This window comes from Pristis pectinata, chromosome 4, assembly GCF_009764475.1.
Source record: "Pristis pectinata isolate sPriPec2 chromosome 4, sPriPec2.1.pri, whole genome shotgun sequence".
NCBI lineage: Eukaryota > Metazoa > Chordata > Chondrichthyes > Rhinopristiformes > Pristidae > Pristis > Pristis pectinata.
The window spans coordinates 78215182-78242381 of NC_067408.1; the positions used below are offsets into that span (position 1 = coordinate 78215182).

Below are 27200 nucleotides of genomic sequence, written 5' to 3' on the forward strand. Positions count from 1 at the left end.
GAAAGCTCACTGAGCTGACCCACAAAGTCTCAAACATCTGTGAGCATGTCCAGAGAGTGCCATCCACAGATAAATTAAGCAACAACCTGGTATATTTGTACTCAGAGAATCGTTCTTTTGAGCTAACATCCTAAACTACTCCATCAAACTTCTTGGGTACATCCCGTCCTGCTGGCAGGAGAAACCCATCAGAGACAGCAACAGAGTCATGTCCACTCTGGGGAATGGCCCTGGAGTTCTCAGCATTGATTCCAGAAGCTCTTGAAGTCTCATTGCACCAGATTAACCACATGTGTGGAAACCATCTGCTGATGACCCCCCTCCACCCTTTCTTATCTGATGAATCATTGCCCCTCTGATTGTAAACCATTTGCAAGAAGCACCAAACCTGGTATTGGCACAGGATGTGCCCAGGGCAGAGAATTCAATGCCTTTTGCCAAGAGTACCACCACTAACTAGCCTGAAGGGCACAACTGTCAGATCGGGTAAATTAAGCGAGGTGACCAAACCAGAACAAGATAAAGACTTATTTGATCTTGTCCTCACCAATCTCAACAGTGTTGGCCAGAGAGATAAAGACCCATCCTCACACTGAGGATACTGTTGTGTTGTGTGGTACTGCAATCATGCAGAATAGCATAAAAAGTGGTCCTGATTTAGTGGCTCAAAACACAACTTTAATGAGTAATTGTAGGCCAAAAACCACAGAATTTATCATGCCACAATAGTTACCCTCATAACATAGCATTACTATTACTGTTAAGCCAAGGGGCCAACTGTAGTTAAATGGCAAAATGCAAGGAGAGGCCTCGGGTGCATCAGAAAAAGAAGTGCCAACCTAGCGAAGCTGCAGCAAGGACTGTTCCAGACAGAACAATATGGTCCCAAAGGCAATGAAGTAGAGTAAATCTCTTTTGTCCTGCCACATGGGCAAAAGGGCCAGCATGGGCCTGGTGGGTTGAAAGGTCCATTTCCATGCTGTACAACTTTATGACTCTGTGCCACATCCAGCCAATGGTGTGGACCATGAACAGCTAAGGAAGGAAGGAGGCTGCAGGAACATTTCCATCCTCGGTGATGCTGGAGCCCATCAGAGAGGAGGCCGACATTAGTGCAGGCATCTCCATCCAGAAGTGCCAAGTGCATGACTCACCACCGACTCCTCCTGAGGTTCCCACAATCACAGAAGCCAGATTTCAGCCGATTCAGTTCCTGACATCAAGAAACAGCTGAGAACGCAAGAAATGGCAAAGGCCAAGATTCCTGACAACATCCAGCTGCAGTGCCGAAGACTTGTGCAGCAGAACTAGCCATGTCTCTAAACAAGCTTTCCCAACGCAGCAGCAATACTGGCATCTGACAACATGGAAGATTGCCCAGCTATCTTCTGCCAACACAAAGCATGACCAATCCAATCTGCCTAATTATCACTCCATCGGTATGCTCTCAATCCTCAGGAGAGTGTTGTCAACAATGATATCGAGCAGCACTCACTCACCAATAACCTGCCGCACAGATGCTGAATTAAGTTTTTTCCAGAATCATTCTACTCATCACTGACTTAGTCCACACATAGAAGACTGAGCTTGACATCAGCATTTTGCTAAGTGTGCAATGCAGTGGTTTTAATAAAATTGAAATTGGTGCTAATCAAGGGGACGGTCTCCACTGGGTGGTGTTACTCCGAGTGCAAAGGAAGGAGTTTTGTTTGTTGTAAGTTAATCAATTCTTCCTGGCTCGGGCAAGGACCATGCTGGAGGTCCCTAGGGCATGGTCCAAGCCCCAGCCACCTTCAGCTGTCTACCAATGAACTTCCCTCCATTATAAAGGCAGAAGTGGGAATTTTGCTGAAGGTTGTACAGTACTCAAATCCATAAGCAACTGCTCAGACAATGAAGCAATCGATGCCTGCGAAGAGCAATACCTGGACAATTTGCGGGCACAGTGAGATAAGTTGCAAGTAACATTTGCACCATTCAAGTTCTGTGTGGTGACCACCTTGGACAAGAGACAATCTGCCATTCAACCATAGATCCAACTGTCAATGCCATGGGAGAATGCATTGACCAGGACTTAACTGGACTGACCATTTGAAGACTGTGTCTACAAGAACAGACAACAGGATGTGGATATCCAGTGGCAAGTGACTTGTGTCTTGATACTGCAAAGCCTTTCCACAAGACACGGCTAAAGAGTTTAATGAAGCACTTGAGACTTCCCTCGGTGAGTACATTGTCAACAGTACTGAAGAAACTCAACATTTTCAATGACCCACGACTTGTGCCCTATCCAATACTTTAAATACCACATCCTCCAAAACTATCACAAAACGGATGTAATATATAACATCTACTATATATACAGTAGCAACTTGTCAAGAATTCTTCAGCATCACTTCCTAAACCCAGGACATAGCCCACCTAGAAAGGCAAAGGTAGCAGATACATGAGAAAGCTGCCACCTACAAGTTCTGCTCCAGGTTGCTGGTGCACTAACTCACAAATGTTTCGCTGTTCCTTCTACATTGAATCAGGAACACCCCACGCATGCGCTGTATGGGAATATCTTGATTAATAACTTCCCAGATGAGATCAAGATTGATGCTGTTAAGTACAAGGAGAGTAGTGTTTGGCTGTAGAAGAATATTGATCAATTGGTAAGATGGGCAAAGAAATGACAGGTGGAATTTAATCTCAAAAAATGTGAGGTGATACATTTTGATTGGACTGAGTCGCTATGATATACACAATATATAGGAGGACCTGAGGAAGTACTGAAGAACAAGGGGTCTTGATGCATGTGTTCAAGGTTCCCTGAAGGCAACGGCATTGGTAGATAGGTAATTAAGAAAGTATGTAAGATACTTTTCTTCGTTAGCTTGGACAAAGAATATAAGAGCTGGGAGGTTATGGTACAACTGCATAAATCATTTGTTAGGCCACAGCTTCAGTAGCATGTGTCCCTTTGGTCACCACACTGTTGGAAGTACATGATTGTTTTAGCCAAGAGGAGAGATTGGATAGGCTGGGTTTGGTTTCATTGAAGCAGAGGAGACTGAGGAGTGACATGATTGAGGTATACAAAATTACGTAGGGAATAGATAGGATAGGTAATGGCAAACTTTTCCCCTCAGGAGAGGTTTATTTGATTATAGGGCAGAGGTCTGAGTTAAGAGTAGGAGATTTAGAGGGGATTTGAGGGAGAATTTTTCATTCAGAGGGTAATCAAAATCTGGAACACATTGGTGAACGGGGTGGTATTCTCACAACAGGTGGAAGCAAATAAAATAATTAAAAGTTGTTTAAAAATAATTAAAAGGGTAAATAATTTCATTATAAAATACATGGCTGTTAATTAATGAAAAACATATAAACAGTGGACAGTGAAACAAAACAAAAAACTTGGCAAAGCTTGCTTTTTCGATACAAGTTGGTTGACAGCTCCATCTGGCTTGCATGAAGCCCAAGGAGCCAAATACAAAGTGTAGCTAGCCCCTCAGCTCAGTCCATTTCAAAGCTGTCAATGGACACAGTGATTAATACAGCAGTGGAGCGGGAGATCAGTTGCACCATATATGACCTCCAGTGTGTTCCATACTGCAGTGCACAGAAATGGAAGATGGAATGAACTGAGGACAGATGCGAGGCAGGTCCCAATGTCCAATCCTGCCCATGCTCATTGTGGGATATTGGTGAAACATTATGAGGTTACAATGTGTGTGTAGGATTAGAATATCTTTGTGAGAGTGACAATGTGAGTTTTCAAAGTCCAATGTGTTTTTTTCTCCTGCAAGGATCATATTTTCTCCAAATGGTTGTCAATGGACTGTATAGTGACCTGGTAATTATGGCACCCATTTGACAGTGCCAAATCCTACATGTCTGTTCTGTGAGTTATTCGAGTTTTCAGTGGTCATTGCATTATCATAAATGTATCAAGCGTTAGGTTCTCATCTGGACATGTAGCTGGGAACAATAAATTGTCTACATGAAATCTAGACCACCAGTCTTATTTAATCAGTATTACAACAAGCCTAGAGAAGTTGCGATAGGATCTAATTGCACTGGAAGCTGTTCATGTCAGTGACCACGTGAGCCTTGTGCTGCATGATGATAGAAGGTCTCCCAACAACAAATGGGCACAGTCCTGCACCTTCCTCGGAAGAGACTGCTTTCAACAAATTGTTCCATCGTTGGTATCTCTGCACATACGAACAATTAGGAAATGGAGTATTTTTACTCCCTCTTAATCCCTTCCACCTGTTTTTAGATGCTCCTGAATATCTGAGATTTAAAACATTGCTGCTGAAAAAGACACCATTCGAGTTGTCGAAGAAGATCGGGGCAGTACAAGGCGTGGCACCTCAGGGTCTGTCCGCTGCAAACCTCGCAGTCTCACCTGGGTATGGGATTAGTGTTAGAGATAAGTGCACGGTCAAACCCAGCACAAAGTAGTCCATTTTTTGAGAGAAGGAAAAAACTACAACTCCAAATTAACACAAAATGGATGGAAGTAGATTTGTCACAAATTATAGAATCCATCTGGTTTTCATTAAACTAATTTTATCATCATTGGCAGCATGATATATCGTGCTTGATTGCTTTCAAGGAATCCCACCACAACACCATCAGTCCCATTTTACCTATCTCTGTTTCACTGTGTCAACTTTATCAATTAATTCTGATTCTGATTCGGATTCTGATTATTTCAGGAACAGGAAACTCCACATTCCCAAATTGAATGCCAAAGAGAGGAAATACACCTCTGTCACTAGATAGGGATGTGTTGCCCCACCCCCACCCCTGCCACTTCCAGTAGGTACAAGTAGGTATGATGCAGCCTGCCCTGCCTCTCACACCACTTGTCACTCTCAACATCTTCAAAAAGCTCAGGTGGAAATTCACTGGTCCTGTAAGGCAGCTTCGGAGTTTCATAAAGTGCACAGCAGAACAGTTGGAAAAGTAATTGCAGTTAAAAAATGAACATTATTTCATCCTATAACATAATTTCAGTATGCTTAACCACTGCCTTGCAACCCTGCATGTTTTATCTTCAGATTCCCTCTGTATTAATGGCAGTAGTTCTGCACAAGCACTATGTAAGATTGCAATGACCATGTTCAAACCACTGTTGAGTTGGATTATATTTAAATGAGTCCTTGTGAGAAGCTGAATTTTATCGTATTAAATGTATTTCCTCCACTCCTATGTAGTTGTAAGATTGAAGTAAAATAATATATGTCTGCTCTAACGCAAGTGGATGTTTCAGTTAGAGTATAAATCATTGGGTGAATATAAAGCCATAAGATAACTTTCTGGCTGCCCCAGAACACTCTACGCAAGAAGATGTATTTCACTGTGTGTTTCGATGTAAATGTGGCTAATAAAGATGTCTTATCTCTTATACATAAGTTGTAACAGATAGTCCCTTCTAAGAGCTCTAGAGTAAACTAATCAGGCAGTGCTCCCAATTAAAGAACTTCTCAGGTGGATTGTTGGGTGAGGGTAGGGTTGCGTTGCCATAGCCATTCATCAAATTTGTGCTTCCTATGAATGTGGCCCTTCACTTGATCTATTCATTGCAACCAGTAATTCCAATATGTGTTGCAAATCTGTATATTTTATTTCATTTCAAGATCAAAAGCTTGGAATGTAATCTTGTTGTAGGAACATTTAAGTTACATTCATCATTGTTTCTCAATGAAGTATTATTCGGTGGGAGCCTGGTGCTGTTTCTGACACCTTGGGCACGAAATTGGTCTTCACTCATGCTAAATGGGCAATAATGAGGGGAATGCTCATTTCACAGTGCACTCATTTCATAGGCTTGGGTGGCAAATGGGCTGCTGGTTTTCTATCATCCATTTTTCACGAACTTGGCTGACCCTTTTCTCTCTCTTACTGGTAATAAATTATTCTTTCCTATCACAAGAGTTCAAAATATTAATTCAGAGTATTTGAATACTTCCAGAGTCACTGCACAATTCCACAAGGTGCAAGGTGGGTACAAATGGTGCCATTCACTGCTGTTGGTAGCTAAGTAAAGAATCAGTGACAAAGAGATTGATTTTCTTTTATCATGTTTAAGATGCAACATCTACATATTAAAAAAAATCCCCCATTTTGCTCATGCAATAATCAAGTAAAATATCACTAAAAAGATCCCTTTCAGATCTGCGAAAGTATGTGCTGCTGAGGACAGAATTGGGCAATGTGTGCACTTTTGGTCATCTTGCCCCTTCTCTTGGCTCTTTGAACAACAGAATCCAAGGAGTCGAGAGCAGTTGGTCTTCACAAATGTGGCACTGATGAGATCAACTCACATCATGCAAATTAGAATATCTTTGTAACAAAATCAATGAGGAAGGAATGTTGCGGGAAGTACGGGAACCAGAAGAGGTAGAGGTCACAGTTGAAAACAAATTTGCTTATTTATTCACTAAGCAGTCCTGTCCAGTAATGTGAGCAGAGCATGAATTGGACCTTCAGAAATGGGATTCATGTCTTTGGTGCACTAAGGAGCTGAAGGAGGTGTCTAGTAATAAAGCACAGAAACAGGCCCTTTGGCCAACTCATCAAGTACACAACTATACTAATCCCACTTATCAGCACACATCCATGGTCTTCTATGCTTTGATGATTCAAGTGCTCTTCTGGATACTTAAATGTTGTGTGTTGGTGCAAAGAGAAGAATCTTGGTCCAAAAATGGATGGAGAAATATGGCTGATGGTATACCATATGGCAGAGCATTAAATATCATGAGCAAAAAGTCATTAGAATTCATTTCCCTAAAATAACACAGGCAACCCTCCCAAAGCAGCAAAACATTCTTAATCCCAGCCCTTAACTAATTCCTAGCAGTGGTTATGAGGGTAAGAGGGCACCTTTTCTTCCTGGATACACAAGAAGCAACTGCTTTAAATTTGATTTTGGTTGGCAGCTTAAGGATGCAAAACAAGAGTGTCCAAAGTTACCCCTCTTCATCAGGAACTCATTTTTACGGCTATTGAAAGGTCCACCTGTGACACATGAAAGATGATCCCCACAAATTCAGTGGCAGAACCAATATCTGTACAAACTGACCACTTGCCTTTCCAGGAATAAACTGGTCTGCCTTGAATTCATTTTACGCTTTGAAAACAAATGAAGTGCTTTACAACCTCTGTCTTTCTGACCCTGAAAAACTGAAGCATGAAGAGACCAAAATTTAATAACACTGAAAAGAATGGAGCTCGTGTTAGGAGTATAATCACCAGCAAGTGAGTAAATAGTGTTCAACATTTATTGCAGAAGGTCGCTGAGATGAAGAAGATCCAGTCCATTAAGTAATATCGAAACCTTGATACAATTCACCTTCACAAAAAGCAATTTGTTGATTCGATAAAATTCTACAAGTTTATGCCCAGGAACACAGTTCTCCAGATACACTTCTGCTGCATTATTTTTATCAGTTTCTGCAACAAGATTGCCTTGTGCCTTTGGTCTCCCTACATCCAAAGAATTTAAATATATTACTGAAGATTCAGTGAAGAGTGACAAGGTGAACTAAAGTTTTGAATAGTTTTTAAATTCATCATAAATAATTTTGCTGAAGAAGACTGAATGGATATGAAACAGTCTTTACAATTAAAGCAAGGTATGAAAATGATTGGGAAAATACAAGGCTATTTATCTTGGATTGAACCTTGAAGGGCGCAAGGAAAAATGAATCACAAATAAAGGTTGCTTAACGATTTGGAAGAAAAATCCACAATGGATAGTCGATTTGTGTAATAAACTTCCAGTTCAGATGTTGATTTACACGATGTTAGCATTGTCCTGAAGGACTTGGGTGAGCTGGATTAGTTTTGTTCTGGAATTTTGTGAATTGTCATCGGCAGAAGGAAATTAATGTTCTCTAACTGAGGGAAACAATGGGAGGTAGCACAGATTCAGTGACATAATAGTCATACTTAAACATTGGCTGCTTTTCACTGTCAGAATTTTTTTGTGTAATTACATCCACTGCAATGCAAAACTTTTTTTGTTTTTCTGCAGGTCATAGTGAAAATGGAGCTCAGCCTAACATCACAGGTTTAACAAGAACAAATATCTCTCCACTGCTTCTCCCCTCAAGCCTTCCTCTCCTTCCTCCCTATTTCAAATGAATAATTAGAGTCTGGAAAAAGAGAATAACTAAAGTTGCAATTAATTATGTGGACATCACAAAGTTACAGTTTTACAGTTTCAAATACATTTTTAAGATTTAATTAATTTTAGAATTTGGGTTTTGTTTATTCTGCTCATGAATCAGAGTTGATTTAATGTTTAAAATGTCCTTTGAAACTATAGAAGTTATCTCCTCTTTGCAAATCTCAGATGGTGAGAATTAATTTGATGAGGGTTTACTCAGTCCGTTGTGGTTTGAAGTCTATACTGAAAAGCAATAATAGAATCACACACTCTTTGTTGTTCCCCTGTTACTCCCCTCATTTAGGAATGTTACTTTCTTTCTGCTCTGAGGAAATCGCTATGTTACCAAATAGGCCTAATCCTGTGCCTACCCATGAATTACAGAACTCTTACTCTTCATCATACAATACAGCAAAAACAAAAATGGATGTTATTATACTGGTTAAGTGAAAAGGTGACTGGGTGATGAAAATCTGGAAGCCATGTGCAACATCAGTTTATTTAAGTGCATCACATAAACAAATAAGTTTGTTGTTTAGAAAAACTCTTGAGAATAATGATGTTTGGTTTGTGGAGCCAGGTATGGCCATTCTGTCAAATTTATCTTAAGACAGTCTTAACATAAATTATGCGAACAATGGAATAAAATCTAGGTACAGGTCCTCCCCAGGTTACGGCAGGGCTCCGTTCCTATGAACTGTTCCTAACCCGGACAGTTCACAAGTTGGAAATGTGGCTGTGAACCGAGTTCCCACACACCAGAAGATGCCTGCAGCCCGACAGCAGCCGGCAAATCCATCCCACCAGTCTCCCAAATGCCCGTTCGTACATACGGGCTGTAAGTTGGGGCATTTGTAACCTGGAGAGGAGCTGTACTAATTTAGTGTAACACAACTGTTATTCATAGACACAAATCAAAGATGCAAAGTTTCAGGCTTCATGTTTGTTTTTAGATTTGAAACATGAAATGCAAAGAGTAAAGAACCAATACTATTTTTCTGGTACATTAATTACAAAAGGTTTGGCTGAATGGGGGCTGAATGATTGAATTTCTGTAATACAAGTCACCTTGGTTTGTGACACAACCTTTCATTTTAATTTTAATCACTTTCCTCCTTTAGTTGAAAAGGTTCAAACTCAGTGGGATGAGGTGCAAAGCCGGTTACAGTCTCGCACCCAGCAGCTGCAGGAAATGCTGAAGGATTCCAACCAATGGCTGGAAGCCAAGCAAGAGGCAGAGGAACTTCTTGAGAAAGCCAGAACAAAGCAGGGGTCCTGGAAGGAAATGTCCTACACCATGGAGATACTAATGAAGCAGAATGCAGACGTCAAGGTAATTTAAATGGCTCTGCAGATTTTGTTGCCTTTTTTAAAGAGCCAAGCAAATCAGCAGGAGAACACAAATGCTGGCTTGCTTCCACCTGAAGTCAACAACAACTTACATTTTTATGTGCTTAAAAGTCGCAACATATTCAGCCATTTCACAGGCATGCCATTTGACACTGTGCTTGCACAAAGAGATGTTGAGACAGGTGATCAGAAGGTAGGCTTTAAGGAGTTTCTTGTGGAAAAGAGAGAGGCAGAAAGGGTGACTGAGAGGATTCCAGATGATTACATAAACAGCTGAATGCATCGAAATTAGGATGGACCAGAAACTGGAATTCAAGATATTCAGAAGACCTGGTACTGGAGCAGGTTATAGGCATAGGAAGGGATGCTAACATGGAGAGATCCAAACAGCAGAATAAAAATTTTATATTTCCCATTTAAAATTCCCAGCAGCAGGTGATATTTGCTTCTTGCTGCTATCATGGGGATAGGAGCTACTTTACAGACAAAATTCTTCAAAATGTTCAGATTAGTTGCATGATTTTATTTTATGTTAAAATCTTTTATCTTTAGGGCATGTAAGTCAATATAGGCTAAGATCAAAGAGGATGGGGAAAACATAACTGAATAAGTACTGAAATTGTACTCAATTGTGTCATATAAGTTGGGATCTGTGTAGAAGCCACTGTAAAATTAAGCATTATTTTACTTAATTGAATGAGAAAACAATTATCATAGATTTTTATCCACCGTATTAATTTGAAAGTAAAATCATCTTTAATCCTAGAGAACTGAAAAGCAAAAACAAAAAACTGCAGATGCTAGAAGTCTGAAATTTAAAACAGCAAATGCAGGAAATATTCAACAGGTAAGGCAACATTTTGTGGAGACAGAAACAATGTTATTGTTCCAGGACCTTAAAACAGAACTGAATATTTCCAGTATTTTCTGTTTTTATTTAATTCTAAGAATTTATTTTATATTTTGATTGACTGTCACTTCTCAGTTAATAACTTTGATTATTTATTTATTCAAACCATTTTATAAAATTAATGTAGGTTACTTTGGTAAAATTTGGAAACTCTAATGAAGAGACATTAAAATTGTTACGAAATTTCATCCACCAGTTTGGTTCCTTGATGAAACTTGGAAATTTGGAGAATGTTCCACCCAATTTAAACAGTGAAGTTAAGGTAATGAAGCACTTGGAATGTGCATTTGATTATTCAGATATAACATGGTAACAAATGGGGCCTGAAAGCAAAAAAAAAAGTGTCATTAGTATAATTATGCAAATTCATTACATGAAGTCATGTAAGAAAGGAAATAATGGGCTTGTAATAGGATAACGCATCAAACATTCATTACAGCAATCTGTTATTAATGCCTATAACAACGACCTGTAGGAGGCAGTAAATTAGGTCCCAGGTAGTGTAATCCAAGTGACATAAATTGACATCACATTCAATTCAAAATAAATGCAATTATGTTTTTTTCATGTATCTCATTCAAAATGAATTAGGCACAATATTATACCATAATTTGTAATGAATTTCATTTGAATGTCTAGCTTGTTTTTAGTTTCTCTAATTTTCATGGACGTTCTTGCATGCAAGATTAGTGGAGTTACATCCCTATTGTTTACCCTCACACTCAACCCTGCTTTGAGAGAATTGTGTCAAACTTTAGTAACAAACCAAATCTGAAAAGAAATTTTCATGCATGATGGCAAGGTGGGTAGATTCTTGTCTGAGTCATAAACCCCTTTCCCCCCTTTCTCTCCTGTAATTAGGATGGTGATTTCATGTGGGTTGCATGGGACCTCTGAGTAAGGCGAGGGAGGGGAGTGATGCACATCTGGTGACAGAAAAAAGAGCATCTCATTCACACATTGCCATTGACCCATGGGCTTGTCCACAGCATGGCTTAGTCCTGGGAGTGATGCCTCTGAGGAAAAAAGGACAAGCCCTTTGCTGAGGAGACCCAAAGGAGAGCACTGTCTGATCCACCTGTCTAACAGGATTCCCATCCAATATTAAAAAAGAAATGGAGCTTGGCCACAGCCTAATCAAAATCACAAGAGTTAGAATTGTGCTTCAGTGCTGAAGACGCTACCAAAATGCAACTTTGACATCTTAAAGAGATTCTTGTCTGGTTGGAGGGTGAGAATACCAAGGCAATTTCTTGACCTCTGAGACTGGAATAAAATTTGAGCTATATTGTTTCTGCCACAAAGAAGTATTTTCCTCCTCCAATCACTCTCTCCCATTCTCTCACTCTCTCCCATTCTCTCTCACTCTCTCCTATTCTCTTTCTCCCTCCCCTCTCTCCCTCTCCCAGTCTCACTCTCTCGCTCTCTCCCCTCTCTCTCTTTCTCTCTCCCTCTCCCAGTCTCTCACTCTCTCGCTCTCTCCCCTCTCTCTCTCTCTTTCTCTTTCTCTCTCCCTCTCCCAGTCTCTCACTCTCTCCCATTCTCTCTCTCTCTTTCTCTCATTCCCATGACTACTTCTTCCCTCTTCCTTACCTTTCTCCTCTTGGTTCTCATTTCCTGCTCCCTACTTCCAGCTCCATTCCTCCCCCCTCCCTATTTTTGTCTCATTCTACACCATGCTAGTCCCTATTCTGCCTTGTTTTTAAGAGGGAATGAAGCAAAAATAGGGAATGATAGTGAATGGAGCCCTTCGCCTTCACTGCAGTTTTTGTCCACTTCTGTGAAATACAGTGGGTAGATTCAGAAACTCCTTCCACACAACAGCCAACCATGTATCAAAACAACCAACTGGAAATAGAGAATTGGAATCACTAGTTCATTCTTGGATTGGCAATTAGTAACCAATGGCATGCCAAAGGGTTCTGTGCAACCATTTACAATCTATTAATGGCTTGAACGAAGGGATCAAATGTACTGTCACCAAATTTGCTGGTCCAAAGATAGTGGATCAATAAGTTGTGAGGAGGACAAAAAGAGCCTGCAAAGCAGTCTAAAAATACACACAGAGAGACAGACAGAATAAAATATGAGAAAATGTAAGTTTATCCAATTAAAAAATAAGGCATGTCGATACAAGTAATTAAGAAGGCTAATGGAATGTTGGCTTTTATGCAAGGGATATAGAATATAGAAGTATGAAGTTTTGATACAACTTTCCAGGGTACTGCAGAGACTGCATCTGCAGTAATGCAGACAGTTTCGATCTCTATATTTAAGGAAGGATGTGTTTGCCTTGGAGGCAGTGCAGACAATGTTCACTAGGTTGACTCCTAGGCTGAAGGGGTTGACGGATGAACGGAGGCTTATACTGAGAGGAGTTCCGAAGAATGTGAGCAGGTTGTATTGAAACATACAAGGTTCAGAAGGGGAACTAACAGGGTGCTTGTCAAAAGGATGTTTCCTCTGATGGAGGTGTCTAGAACTAGGGGTTATATTTTCAAAATAATGAGTCACTCATTTAAGACAGAGATGCAGAATTTCTTCTCTCATGGGGTTGTGACTCTTTGGAATTCTCTTCCCTGGAGAACCATGGAGGTATTGTCATTGTGTATGTTCAGGGTCGAGATTGGCAGATATTTGAACTGCGAGGTGTATGGGGAGAGAGGAGGAATGTGGTGTTCAGCACATAAGTGCATCAGCCATGATTATGTTGAACGGTGCTGCAGGTTCGAGGTGCTGATTGGCTTCCTCCTGTTTCTGTTTCTCATGAAAATATGCACCTGACTGCATTTCACTTGTAGCTGGAGAAACAACTGGTGGGCAATTAGTCACAGGGGCAACTCATCAGCATCCTTGGGCATGGGGTTGTTTACCAATCAGATCACTTCTTTCGAGCCGCCAGCTATGGTTAAGAAAGAGTGTGTTGGTTAGGTTTTATCAAATCACTAAAGTATCTCTATCACACCATCATCCCCTTGACCTGACAGTGACCTCACCCCTTGTCCTCTTTACACTGACCTCCTGTATCCACCAAAACTAACCTCCCCCTGCTCCCTCAAGGTGACTGTCATACTGATCATTCTGTGTCTCCCTCACACTGACCACCTCTTGTCACTCATACACTGTCCAGCCCATGTCCATCTCATTGACCACACCCTGTCTCACTCTCACTAACTCCCTCGTTTCCCTCTGTTATCTATAGTAATAACAACATAGAAGGAGGCTTTCGCCCATCGGCTATTGGGTCCATGCTGGTTCCCAGGAAAGCAATCCCCCTGTCCTTATTTTCCCAGATCCCTGCAACTTATTCCATGTCACGCAAGCATGTCAATGCCCCTTTGATTTGTTTTTTCCATGAACCCACACCAATGGGTAATTTATAATAATAGTTAATCTGCCAGCATGTCTATGAGACGTAGGAGAAAACCCATGCAGTTGCAGGGAGAACCTGCAAACTCCACACAGACAGCACCTTGGGTCAGAATCAAACACAAGTTGTGAAGGTGCAGCACTAACTGTGAAGCCACCATACTCTGCCACTGTACCACTCCGTATCCCTCTGAGACTGGCCCCTCTTGTACTGTTCACAATGAGTATCCAATGTTCTGCTCATGCTGACTGTCCCCCATACTACAAGCATTGTCTACCCCATGTCTCTCACTTTGACGCCTCTGTTACCCCCTCAGACTTGATGCCCAATATCTTCATTCTTACCTCTGTGTGTCCTGACAGCAACTACCCGATGTCCCCTTTCAAGTGAACCCCCTTTGTTCGCTCACACTGACTCTGCCATGTTCCCATGCTTTTCTTCGTAAACCTTACCGCCCCTTTCTCCATCCTCCTCACATTATTAGAATTCCTGGTCAGTCCTTTCACCATCTCAAAAGTCATGCCAGAGTATTTGCCATTGGCTTCTATTTTGTAGAATGGACAGTGTTTTTAAAAGAATGCATCAGTTTAAAGTAATGGCAGTGAAAACCTTCACGGATTCTGTGCTGAGTAACATCTGGCTAATTGTGCAGGAATCAGATGCGCATTCCTCTTTCAGATTTACATTGGCTAATTCTCACATCAAATTAATAACATGACTACTTTTCCAATTCAGGATTTATATCTTTTATGATCCTTCCATTTATTTATAAAAAACAGCACTTGAAAAGAGTTGGATGAAGATTTAGGAGTTTAAAAGTTCACAAATTGTTAAATTATTCACTGTAATGCTCAAGACAAGAGGGCATGGCTTTAAGGTTATGGGTGGGAGGTTCAGGGGAGATGTCAGAGGGGGATTTTTCACCTAGAGAGTGGTTGGTGTATGGAATGCACTGCCTAGGGTGGTGGTGGAGGCAGATACATTGGACAGGTTTAAGAGCTTGTTGGATAGGCATATGGAGGAATGTGAGATAGATGGATATGCGGGAGGAAAGGGTTAGGTAGTGTGAGGGTGGTTTGATGGACGGCACAACATGGTGGGCCGAAGGGCCTGTTTTGTGCTGTATGGTTCTATGGTAATTACAGCGCACAAGGCATAGTCATTGATAATAAACATGATCCACTTTCTCGCGCCAAGTGATTAGATATTTTCCACCCTTAACTTTCCTCCAAAATGTTTTACATGCAGTTCCGCAGCCTTTTCCTATCATAGAACATGGAACAGTACAGCACAGGAACAGGCCCTTCAGCCCACAACGTTGTGCCGAAGTAATTAGATTAGTAATCAAATGCCCAACCAAACTAATCCCTTCTGCCTACACAATGTCCATATCCTTCCATTTCCTGCATATTCATGTGCCTATCTAAGAGCCTCTTGAACGCTGCTGTCATATTTGCTTCCACCACCACCACCCCAGGCAGCACACTCCAGGAACCCACCACTCTCTGCCATGCATGTCTCCTTTGAAATTACCCCCCTCACCTGAAATGCATGCCGTCTGGTATTAGACATTTCAACCCTGGGAAAAAGACACTGGCTTTCTACTCTATCTATGCCTCTTGTAATCTTATAAAGCTCTATCAGATCTCCCCTCTGCTGCTCCAGAGGAAACAACCCAAGTTTGTCCAATCTCTCCTTATAACATATGCCCTCTAATCCAAGCAGTATCCTAGTAAATCTCTTCTGCACCCTCTCCAAAGCCTCCACATCCTTCCTATAATGGGGCGACCAGAACTGAATGCAATATTCCAGATGCGGCCGAACTAGTGTTTTATAAAGCTGCAGAATAATTTCCCGACTCTTGCTTCGACCAATAAAGGCAAGCATGCCATATGCCTTCTTTACCACCCTACGAACCTGTGTAATCACTTTCAGGGAGCTATGAACTTGGACCCCAAGATCCCTCTGCTCATCAACACTGTTAAGGGTCTTGCCATTAACAGTGTACTGTTTCTTTACATTTGATCTCCCAAGGTGCAACACTTCACATTTGGCCGGGTTAGACTCCATCTGCCATTTCTCTGCCCATATCTGCAACTGATCTATATCCCACTCTATCCTTTGCCAGTCTTCTGCACTATCGACAACACCACCAATCTTAGTATCATCTGCAAATTTACTAACCCACGCATCTACATTTTCATCCAGGTCATTTATATACATCACAAACAGCAGAGGTCCCAATATGGATCCCTGAGGAACACCATGAGTCACGGACCCCCAGCCAGAATAAGTCCCATTGACCACACCCTCTGCCTTCTATGGGCAAGCCAGTTCTGAATCTAAATGGCCAATTCACCTTAGATCTCATGCATTTTAATCTTCTGGATGAGCCTACCATGAGGGACCTTGTTGAATGCCTTACTAAAGTCCATGTGAACAACATCCTCGACTTTCATCGATCACCTTTGTCATTTCCTCAAAAAACTCAGTCAAGTTAGTAAGACGTGACCTGCCCACACAAAGCCATGCTGACTGTCCCTAATTAGGCCATGGTTTTCCAACTGCTCATAAATCCTAAGAATCCTCTCTAGTAACTTCCCTACCATTGACATGAGACTCACCGGTCTGTAGTTTCCAGGATTATCTCTGTTTCCCTTCTTGAATAAGGGAACAACATTAGCTACTTGCTAGTCCTCTGTGACCTCACCTGTGGCCAGAGAGGACACGAAGATATTGGTCAAGGCCCCAGCAATCTCATCTCTTGCCTATCTCAATAACCTGGGCTATATCCCATCAGGCCCTGGGGACTTATCCACCTTAATGTTCTTTAAGAGACCCAACACCACCTCCTCCTTTATCTCAAAATGCCCTAGCAAATTAGCATGCTCTGCATTTATCTCCTTATCCTCCACATTCTTCTCCTTAGTAAATACTGATGCAAAGTACTCATTAAGGACCTCACTCACATCCTCCACCTCCAAGCACATGTTCCCTCCTTTATCCTTAAGTGGTCATACTCACTCCCTAGTTATTCTCTTGCTCTTGATGTGTGTATAGAATGCCTTGGGATTTTCTTTAATCCTACTTGCCAAGGATTTTTCATGGCCCCTCCTGGCTTTCCTATTTCCCTTCCTGAGTTCTTTTCTGGCTTCTTTATAATCCTCTAAGGGTCTGTTTTATCTTAGCTTCCAAAGCCTTACATAGGTTTCCTTTTTGTTCTTGACTAAATTTACCACCTCACTTGACATCCAAGGTTCACTTACCCTGCCATCCTTGTCTTTCCTTCTTACTGGAACATACCTGTCTTGTACTCTGTGCAGTATTCTAGGAGCCATTTATTTTATTGTTTGAGATCAGCTGAGGTTTGTGGTTATTCTTCTAATAGGGTTAACTTGCATCTTGTTCTCAGCTCACTTTCTGCAGGCAAATTTTGTGCAAGAGCCATTGGATAGTGAACAAAGGCAAGAAAATTTTCCTCAAGTGTCTTTATCTCCAGCAATACTAAAAGCATTAACAATTTGGCTTCTCTTCTCCACTATGCTTCTCCTACTGGAATTAGCATAGCGGTTTGTGTGTGTGTGTGTGTGTGAGCTACTGAAAGATCCAAGAACTCAACCATTATGATTATGTTAAGCAGTCGGTGCTTCACACCAGCAAATCCTCTCATATAAAATCATGATGCTAATTGCATCTTTTTCACACCAACTCTGTGTCAGCATTGGAAGAATACTTCTGACTCCAAATGATGAAACACTTCTCCTCCTTTTGGAATTGAGGCCTGAGGACTAAAACTGTGTCGAAATTTAACCAGTTTTCTGCCTTTAAACTTTATCTCCCTTTTCCTTTCTGTCCACTTGTTTATCAACACGTAGAAAAGTCTCCTCATCCCCTCAGTATACACAAACTGAATTCAACTTTCTCTGACATAGTGGGCAATTTCTCTGAACATAGCAATTATCCATTATTTAGTTCAGTGGAGTTCTGCTCTTCAAACTTAAAGGATTTTTTAAAATCCACTTTTTGATGGTGCATTATACTTTTGAATGCATCATCTCAATTGAAGGCAGCATGAAGCAATTTTTTAAAGCATTGTATCAGAAATTCAGAGTTTTGCCCCCTAGGTATGTATTTATAAAGTGCAATATTTGTAGCAGCTGAAACCTCTTAACATTTTCAGCTTTGGAATTGGTACGTTTTAAATAGATCCCTTCCTGCAGTGGTAGCCGGCAAAATATCAGCAGCCTTAAGAACCTACTATGCTCCATACTGATGTCTCTAAGCAATAAGATGTATGAGACTCTAATTGGATTCTTCACAGCAGCTTGGGCTATTTGGGAGCCACACACTCGTAAACAATGATTGAATAAATGCAAGGATATAAATACATATAATGTGAATTCCTCACTGCACTTCGCAAATGTGGAAAATCTCTTAACTCATACCTGGCCAAGTCACAGGAGAGCTTAGAAATTCCTTAGCTGTGGTTCCTTTCTTTTGTCCCTTGCTGTCTATGACATTTATGAGGAGGAGGTACATTTGCAGATGTTAGGCATGACTCATTCCCCCAAGTTTCTTCCTCCTTGAAGGTGTTACTCCATGCTGGCTCATAGTTCCTGGATGTCGGAATGTCATGTGGTACTTAGTTGCATGACTAGGATTTTCTACTCAACCAGTTCTAGCCTCTTGTACATTCCTAATTTTACTCACTCCACAATTCCCAGCTGTGGTCTCAGCTCTGGAATTCACTGCCTTTAAGCTCTCCCCTTTATCGCAACGCTCCTTAAAACTTTCATTCCTGACCAAGCTCCTGCCTTCTGTCCTGAGATGTCTTTCTTCAGAATGTGTCAAATTGTCAAATTATCTTCCCAGTTAAGAGCTCTAGGACATTCAAAGCTATAGTTTTAATAGAGGGTGATTTATATGCAAATTGTTGGTAGGATTAGGTGGAAGTGTGGATTATCATTTGTCATCTGACGTAATGTCATTTGGAGTTTGACATTGTCAATGTTTAATATGCAAACTACTTTTGAGAGAATAACAAAAGGTCAAGAGTTGCTGGCCTTGTCCCTCCCAGACAAAGTCTCCATCCCATGGTCTCCCCCCACCTAACTTAACTGGGATGGTGCAGAAGACCGATATGTTGGCCTTAAGCGTCCCAGAGACATGGTTTCAGCAGCCTCGGCACTGGGGAAGCCCCGCATTCAGAACCCGCCAAAACTATTGAAGGTTGCCATAGCCCAGCCCCCAACTTTGTGAAGTCGGAGTGATTTTTAATTATTTTACATCTCTAGTATGAGACATTTTAAAAAAACTTAAAATTGAAGATGATAATTTTAAAAATAGCAGAAATGTTAAAATTTAGAAAAGGTAAAAAGAAATAACTAAAAATACTTAAGATCACTTACAAATAAAAATATTGTACTGAAGTGAAATATTTTTTAAAAGGTAACTAACCTCCCCCCTTGGCACTCAGTCAGCCACCCAATGATGCCCAGTGAAATCCTATTTCCATTTGGATGCTGGTGAATCTCAGCGAGGCTAGGTACCACTGCCAAACTACGTGTGGAGAAAAGCAATCAAACAAGCTGACAGGTTTGGCATTCCAGATCTGTATGTGAGTGGAGGACATGAGTGTGAGACAGTGCATGAATGAAAGTCGCAGACTGACTTCACCCTTTTGGCGACCTATATTTCCACTTAAAACAGCTGAGTGTGGATGGTTCTGGTGGGAACCTCTGCCATCAGTCAGCAGGATATGTCCTGTTGAGTGAGAGTGCTGCTCTTAGTTACCAGGGTTTTGCTTGCAAGATTCCATTCTTAGCACAGAGGGATTGTGGACTCAAGACACTATCATGCTGCCATCTAGTGAGAGTGCACTGTGAATTGTCTAGCATAACATGTCCTTCATTTACTTCTGCACAGCTAAGTGTTTACAGTCAGTTAAATAGTTTTCATTGCTAATGGGGCTTTGAGACATGAGTGACTTTTCATAAAAGCTGTCTTCTAAGTAAACAGCTGAAACTTTCAATAGTCCAATAGCAAGCTGTCTCAGAATTGCACTCAAACAATTTCCTATGCTACATTTCTCTGTGCATTTTGTTTCAAATTATCGTGTGATAATTTCCAACTAACCATTTGAGTTTTGATTTATGACTGAGGTCTTTTCTTGTATAATGAATGGAAAAAATGGAAGTGGAGCTATAGTCACCATGGCAATATCAACATGAAATTCAAAGCTGAGCTGTACAAGGTGTTTTGTTTGACATTGACACCACACAAAGTACACAATTAACAGTTGCCAGTTGCAGCTGCTTGAGGTTTCTCTTTGCTCTTGACTACAACCAGCTAGAACTGCCACTTCTTGCATGGAATAAAATTAAAATCAAATTTACATAAACACTTGGTTGAAATGTCCACTTATACTGTGCAAAATATTTCCACATGATTCTTTACTGCTCTCCCAAGCAAATGGGCAGAGTAATGGCAGATAGAATTTAACCCTGATAAGTGTGAGATGATGCACTTTGGGAGGACTAATATGGGTAAGACATATACAATAAATGGTAGCACCCTGGGGAGTATTGAGGAACAGAGGGATCTCATTGTACAAGTCCAAGGATTCCTGAAGGTGGCAGCATAAGTGGAAAAGGTGTGAAGAAGGTATACAGGATACTTACCTTTGTTAGCCAGGGAAAAGAAAATAAGAGCAGGGAAAGGATGGTACGACTATATAAAACATTAGTTTGACCACAGCTGATGTGTATGGGTGTCATTTCACTGGACAGGGTGCAGAGGAGATTCACTAGGATGTTGTCAGGAAGGGAATGTTTCATTTTATGGAGAGATTGGATAGGAATGTTTTCCTTGGAGTGGAGGAGACTGATGAGAGACTTGAAAAATATGATAGATAGCAGGAAGCCTTTCCCCATAACAGAGGTGACTAAAACTGGAGAGCATAGGTTCAGGGTAAGAAGTTGAGAGGGAGAACACTTTTACCTAGTGGATGGTTGGAGTCTGGACTGTATTGCCTGAATGGGTGGTGGAGGCAGGTACTCTAACAAGATTGAAGAATTATCTGGACAAGTACTTGAATCACTAAGGCATAGACTATGGATCAAGTGCTGGTTGATGGGATTAGTATAGATAGGTGCTTGATGATTGGCATGGACATGGTGGGCTGAAGGGCCTGCTTTTGTGCCATATATCTCCATGACTCCATAAGTGTTGCTCTTCTCTATCTCATCCTTTAGACACTCCTTAATGTCCAAGCACTGAGCACCAAGAACTCATAGGCATCAGTCAAGTTGAATCTTGCTCTCACTCGCTGTTTATTAGCAGACATTTTAGTGGGCCCAATAACAGTTAAGAGCACAGATCCTACCTTTTGCTTCTTTTCTTTCTTTACAGCCAGGGATTCTGAGGCCTAATATTTGCCTCCACTGCTGCTTCTCCCGAGCCAGGGCAAAATAAGGATCAAACTGATAATATTCCCAATCTTATACTGCTACAAATATTGCTCAGTGCTAACAATGAGAAAGTAGATTCTTTGCTTTGTTAAGAGTTCTGTGAACAGCTATATCTTTCCCAGAAGGTCAGTTCCTACATCGTGATTTATGTTCGATGCTTTTTGCCTTGGAAACAAATGACATAGGGGAGAAAATATATTCAGAGTTTTGTTTCTCTTGTTGTCATTCTGAACTGGGTCACTGACAACATACTTAGCCCAACATAAACGCCATGAACTGAATTCTAACAGTGAAGCAATGAGAAATAGAGGGCTTTGATATAAAGTACATGCTAGTATTTTAGAAAATATTAGGAAGGAATTATTTCTGCCTGCTAAATACTTAGAATCTCTATTTCTTTACTCAAGTGCTCTTCGCTAAGTTTGTTTGTAATTTTGAGATAATGCTATACCATTTACATTACAACAAAATGAAATAGTTTGTTGAAACCAGATTTATATTTTCCAATTAGCTAAACTCATATAGCATGTCAAAAAGGAAATTGCAAATTGTTTTGTCTCCATTATTGTTTATAACACTGAGATTGGGTTCAGGAGGAAACAAGAAACACTGACTATTGAGGATAATTGCTAAATTCCAGACAGAAGTTTAAAAAACCACTGGGACTGAAATTGCTGTGTGACATGGTAATGTGACATTTGCACCAGCAAGTTGTCACCCCGTTGAATTGGGAAGAGTGTGCAAAGTGAGTTGTGTTACAGCTATCTCTATTATTTGTGTTACGGACGTGGATGGTAATGCCCTCATTTATTGTCCATCCGTAATTGGGTGTAGTTCGTCATATGTCAGCCAGAGTGGGTAAGGAGAGCAAATTTCCTCCCTGTAGGTCCAGGCAAAACATAAAGGAGAATTTGGTGTTGCTGGAGGCTACAGAGGTGGGAACGTGTGAGACCAATACAGAAACAAACTTTCTGGATAAAGTTCACAGAGGGCTAACCAGGGGAGCTTTGAGGTTCAAGAAACAAAGACCTGTTGTTGGCTGCAGAATTTTACATAGGAATGTAACTGGCAACACTGATGGTGGTGGAAGTAGCTCTTTGAAACCAACAATCAAGAACATTTGTTGAGCACACAGAAATAGCCACAGTGCTGCATATAACAGATTTATTTTTATATAGGGGTGGGGAAAGAGGCAATTATTTTGTGTAGAAAGCAGATCGAAATATCCTTTCAATTTCACATGTTGTCAGCAATGAACAGCATGGATGTAACAGCTGTGCATTTTACAGCATTGTACCATGGAGACATATCAAAGAAACAGTGAGTGCAAGAAAGCTTGTGCTCGAGATGGATAATTCACTGATTCAGTGGCCCATCTATTCTTTTCCAGTTCCGTGCTTGGACTGAAGAGAATTATACATGCACATGAATAGGGAAAAAATGATGTGTGAAAAGATTGGAAATAAGGTAATTGTTAAACCTGGTCTTGCAATCACTGCAAAATTAGCATTGCAACAAAAGGAACCCGCTCCTTAGAGCACTGGGAAAACCTCAGTGATTTTAGTGATATAATTTTTGTCCCTTTTTTTTAAAGTAGGCCACAGAAACAGCTTACCCATAGAACTAGGCCCTATCACACCCGGCTGGGGAACACACAACTTCAAAAGTAATTTAAATTGTAAATGATGAATGCAATTCCTTCTCCTCACTTGTTTTCAGAACTTTCTCCTTGAGCAATATCAGAAATGTTCTGTTATTTCTGGTTTTCAGCAATTGATCAGGGAGTTGCGACAGTGGCAGATAAATGTGGACATGGCTAATGACCTTGCACGCAAGCTTCTGCGGGATTACTCAACGGATAATACCTCGAAGGTGGAAATGATGGCCGACAACGTTAATGTTTCATGGGCAGCTGTGAATAAAAGGTAATCTGCAGCAGTATCTCAGTTTTATACATTCCAAGGGTAATATCAAGCCTTGCTCGTCTTGCAGGATGGGGGATGATGGGAGGTTACAGATTCATTCTTATACCGAAGACAATTTAGATACTTGCAAGTAAGAGCATTATGCATAGACCTTGACATCTGTTAGACATTTACCACTTAAAGACTATTGTTTCAGATTCCTGCCACAAATCAGAGAATTTATCAATTCAAAATGGGCTATAATAGAGGTTGCCAAATAACATGTCAGGCTTCTGTTGCTCAAATAACTTGCAATTCACTTGGATTGCGTCTTGTGCTTTGATCACATAACCATAGTTTCCAGGTCGATGTGAATTTTTGACTGAGGTTGCTTTCTGTTTATAAAGTTGTTGACACTGAAACTGCAAGCGAAAGCCATTCAAACCCTGGTGCCTGTGCCCAGAGTGTCCTGTTGAGATGTTAATTGGATGCCTTTTGTCATACAAGTGTTTCATTTGTGGATATTGTACAGCCTTGCAATTTACAGACTGGAAGGTAAATGGCAATAAGTTGTGAGTTACGTGTTCAATTTCTTTGGTCCGGGGAATAGATTTGTTGGGATGATAGGCTCTTTCTGTAAGCAAAAGACAGCTGGGTATATTTTCATCCATGTGCAAATTAAAGGAAAAAGCAACATGCTAAAGACTTACAGGTTTATAATTATTCCATAAAATAGTTTTTCTTAATTTTGCAGACGTAAGAAAGTATATCGTGGTTGAAGGAGGGGGAATTAGTTTCCTCTGCTTGTAGCTTGCTTAATCATTCACATGGAACTCTTTCCTAATCCACATGGACTATTTTAATGCAGGTATCAGTGTTTATAAAATATGTTGGTTAATAACCACATTAGAGAAGAACTTTAGACAAATGTATTACACAAGAGCAGGAAATAAAACCTCTGGGTTAAAACCACACCGAAATGAAACCATTGGATGTCACAAGTAGATAGTGAATGGAATAACCACGCATAAAGCAAGTGTACCATCTTGTTTGCAGAATACGACAATTGCAGTCATTCCCCTGACTGCCTCCCCAGCCCACCAAACCTCGAGTCTGTGCTTCTGTAAAGTAAAAAAGCTTTGACTATTTGATCCTCAAGGACCAAGAATGCTTAAGCACTGTATCATTCTGTTCACCTTTCTCTGCAGTCTTTCTGGAAACTTGTCATCCTTTTGCATAGACAAGGAGGAAATCTCAGAAAAGTACTTCAAACACAGATGCACTGAGCCTTACATATCTTAGGAATATAATTCTTTCTTGTTTTATGCTCATTTATCCTTATGATTAAACCTACTTGTTTTCTGCTGCCTCCAATTTGATGTATGTGGGAAAAAACAGGTGACTCTCCACTTCCAAGAAAGAGAAGAGTCCCCTTTGCTGCAAGGCCTGATTTTATCTGGGCTTTCTTCCTGCCTGCAGTTACTTTGCCAGTTTGATTCAAGGTCATCCTTTCTTTCCTCCCGGACCAATTCAGACTTCAGATGTTGCTGCTGATGGATTTGGATTAAGCTGCATTGCAGACTCATAACAGTGAGTCAATATGCTAGATTTAGGGAAATAACTTCTGTTCAATCCCAACCGTAACTATTTCCCAAGTCTAAAAGGAAATTCTGTTCAAGGTCACGCACCTTCTCAGTATTACATCTGGTGAAACTGTGCTCAACGTATTCAGTATACACATAGGGAAAAAAGTGGAAGAATTTTTATTCTATTCAGTTCTGCTTTTGAGGGAAGTAGCCTCAATACGTGGTCAGAATCACTCATGTTGCTTTTTGTGCATCATCTTAAAGTTGTTTCCTTTTACTGTTGACCAACCTAAACCTTCAGCCTGACTGCCCTTTCCTGCTACCTCAACAGCTTTGCCACCTTGAATGGCCAGCCAATACTTTTGATCTTGTGGAGTGGCACCTTCTAAGTGTCCTCAAGATGCTTCATGCTATATTTGCTTTCACCTTCTATGTTGTTGCAGTATGTTTAACAGCAGTCTGTTGGGATAAACACATCCTTCTGACGGTTCACGTTTTGTCACAGCCAACCATACTTCTATGTTCTTATTTCATAGTCCTGTTTCACATAACCTTTATTTGCCTGTTATTTTGATTCCAACAACATCCATCAAGCTCCATGCCTTCTTCATTCTTTGTTCTTTGAAATGTTGTCAACTTTCTTTCTTTTCTGATGAAACACAGATACCTTAACTGAACAGGGCCAGCTTTAATTCTTAATAGCAAGATACTTGAAGTGTTCTGAGAGCAAGAAAGGTCATATTCACTATGACTTTGGGTGACTCGCTAATCACTGCTGAAAACAGTACCCACTTCTTCCTTTTTCAGTCTTGTTCCTTCTTGTACTAATAACAGCACAGAAGGAGGCTCTTCTGCCCATCTAATCCATGCTGGCTCCAAGGAGACCAATCCCATTAGTCCCATAAACCACCTCCTTGCTTGCCTGCACTAACATAATTTATTTTCACTTACAATTGCCCATCAATTCCACCGTGATCCCTTTTACCCATAGCCTGCACAAAGGAGTAACTTGCATTTGCCAGTTAACCTAACTGCTTTCCTGGCTGTTAATTGGGGATAGTTTTCCCAGCTGCAGCAGCCCCTGTGATAAAAAGAATTACAAGCTTGCGAGAAAATGAGGAATAGAAAAAGAGTTATGGGTCCACATTTATGCTCTTGTAAAGATATGATGCCTTGTAGTTCCTGTGACCTCTACACCACCCTCCCCATACCAATGTAATATCCATAAGGAAGTGAAAACATGATTGAAAAATAGGTAATTAAAGGAAAGTTGTTTGATTAATTCCTCATTTCACAACCCTGTTTTTCTTTGCACATTTTTTTGGGATCTGGTCATTAGGGGTGAGGCCAGCATTTATTGCCTGTGCTCAGTTGTCCTTAAAGAGGTGGTTGTGAGCAGCCTCTTTAAACCCCTGCAGCCCTTCAGGTGAAGGGACGCCTGGTATTGTTTGGTCCCAGGATATAGATACAGTGACAATAAAGACTCATTGTCTTTCCAGGTCAGGATGTTGTGAGAGATGGTTGGATAATGCAATCAGATTCTGACAAGACAGATAATTTACCACTAACTTATCAATGGATGGGTGTAACTTGCTTGTAATTTTTATGAAATAAAAATATATGCTAGAACTCCAGTAATTCTGCAGTTTTGAGAAGAGTGTCTAGTGTCGTCACACTCATTTTTGTCCCAAGTTATGATAAACATAAGTGTGGCAAGTTAAATCAAAATTGAGATCTTTAATCTGCAAGCAAGACAATTATCTTGTCTGCTGTATTTTTTACATAAATCTTCTGGTTGCAAATGGACACATTTTATTTCATATGTTATATCTGTGTAATGAAAGGCTATTTTTCTCATCTCTGCCTCCGAAGTGACTTTAAATGTTATTCAGCTCGAGTGAGTTAGCATCTCACTTCATCCATAAAGTGAAAAAGATTGCGATTCTCAGTTGGCCAAGGTTGTTCCCTACCGATTTGTTTTTGGCTGAGATTATTGTTTTGCACTTAAATGGTTATTTGTAACTGGCTTCATACTTATTTTCCTAGGGCTGTTAATTGACACCAGTTTGATTTCTGTATGTAGTACTATTTCATGTGAACTGTCTTATTTCACCAACGAGACAGATTTAGTTTATTTTCTAGCAACAATTTTATTTCAAATATGCAAATTCAGTTATGAATCTCAGAATTAAATATGTTCATCAGTAACAACTCAAACATGCATATGCTAAAATCAGAGCAAAACTGTAATTAATTATGCTCATAACTGCTTTTAATTCATTGATTCACCACTGGAAATGAAGGTTTTTGGGATTTTTTCTATAAAATACAAGCTCTTTTGGTGTCTTTTTGTACCCACCCTAATTTACTTTGTTCAGTAGAATGCCAACAAAATAACAGTTGAAGAGACTGTGTGATAACTATGATAGATGGTATTT

At 40.5% G+C, this 27200-nt stretch overlaps 1 protein-coding gene across 3 annotated transcripts in view; it reads left to right on the top strand.

Moving 5' to 3' along the window:
• Window positions 1-27200, top strand: part of dmd (dystrophin) — a 1415828-nt gene that overhangs the window by 1138054 nt on the left and 250574 nt on the right. For all 3 annotated transcript variants that reach the window (XM_052015085.1, XM_052015086.1, XM_052015087.1), the window contains exons 54-55: window positions 9295-9506; window positions 23043-23197. In XM_052015085.1, the coding sequence (XP_051871045.1) occupies window positions 9295-9506; window positions 23043-23197 (367 nt within the window). The remainder of the gene's footprint in view (window positions 1-9294; window positions 9507-23042; window positions 23198-27200) is intronic.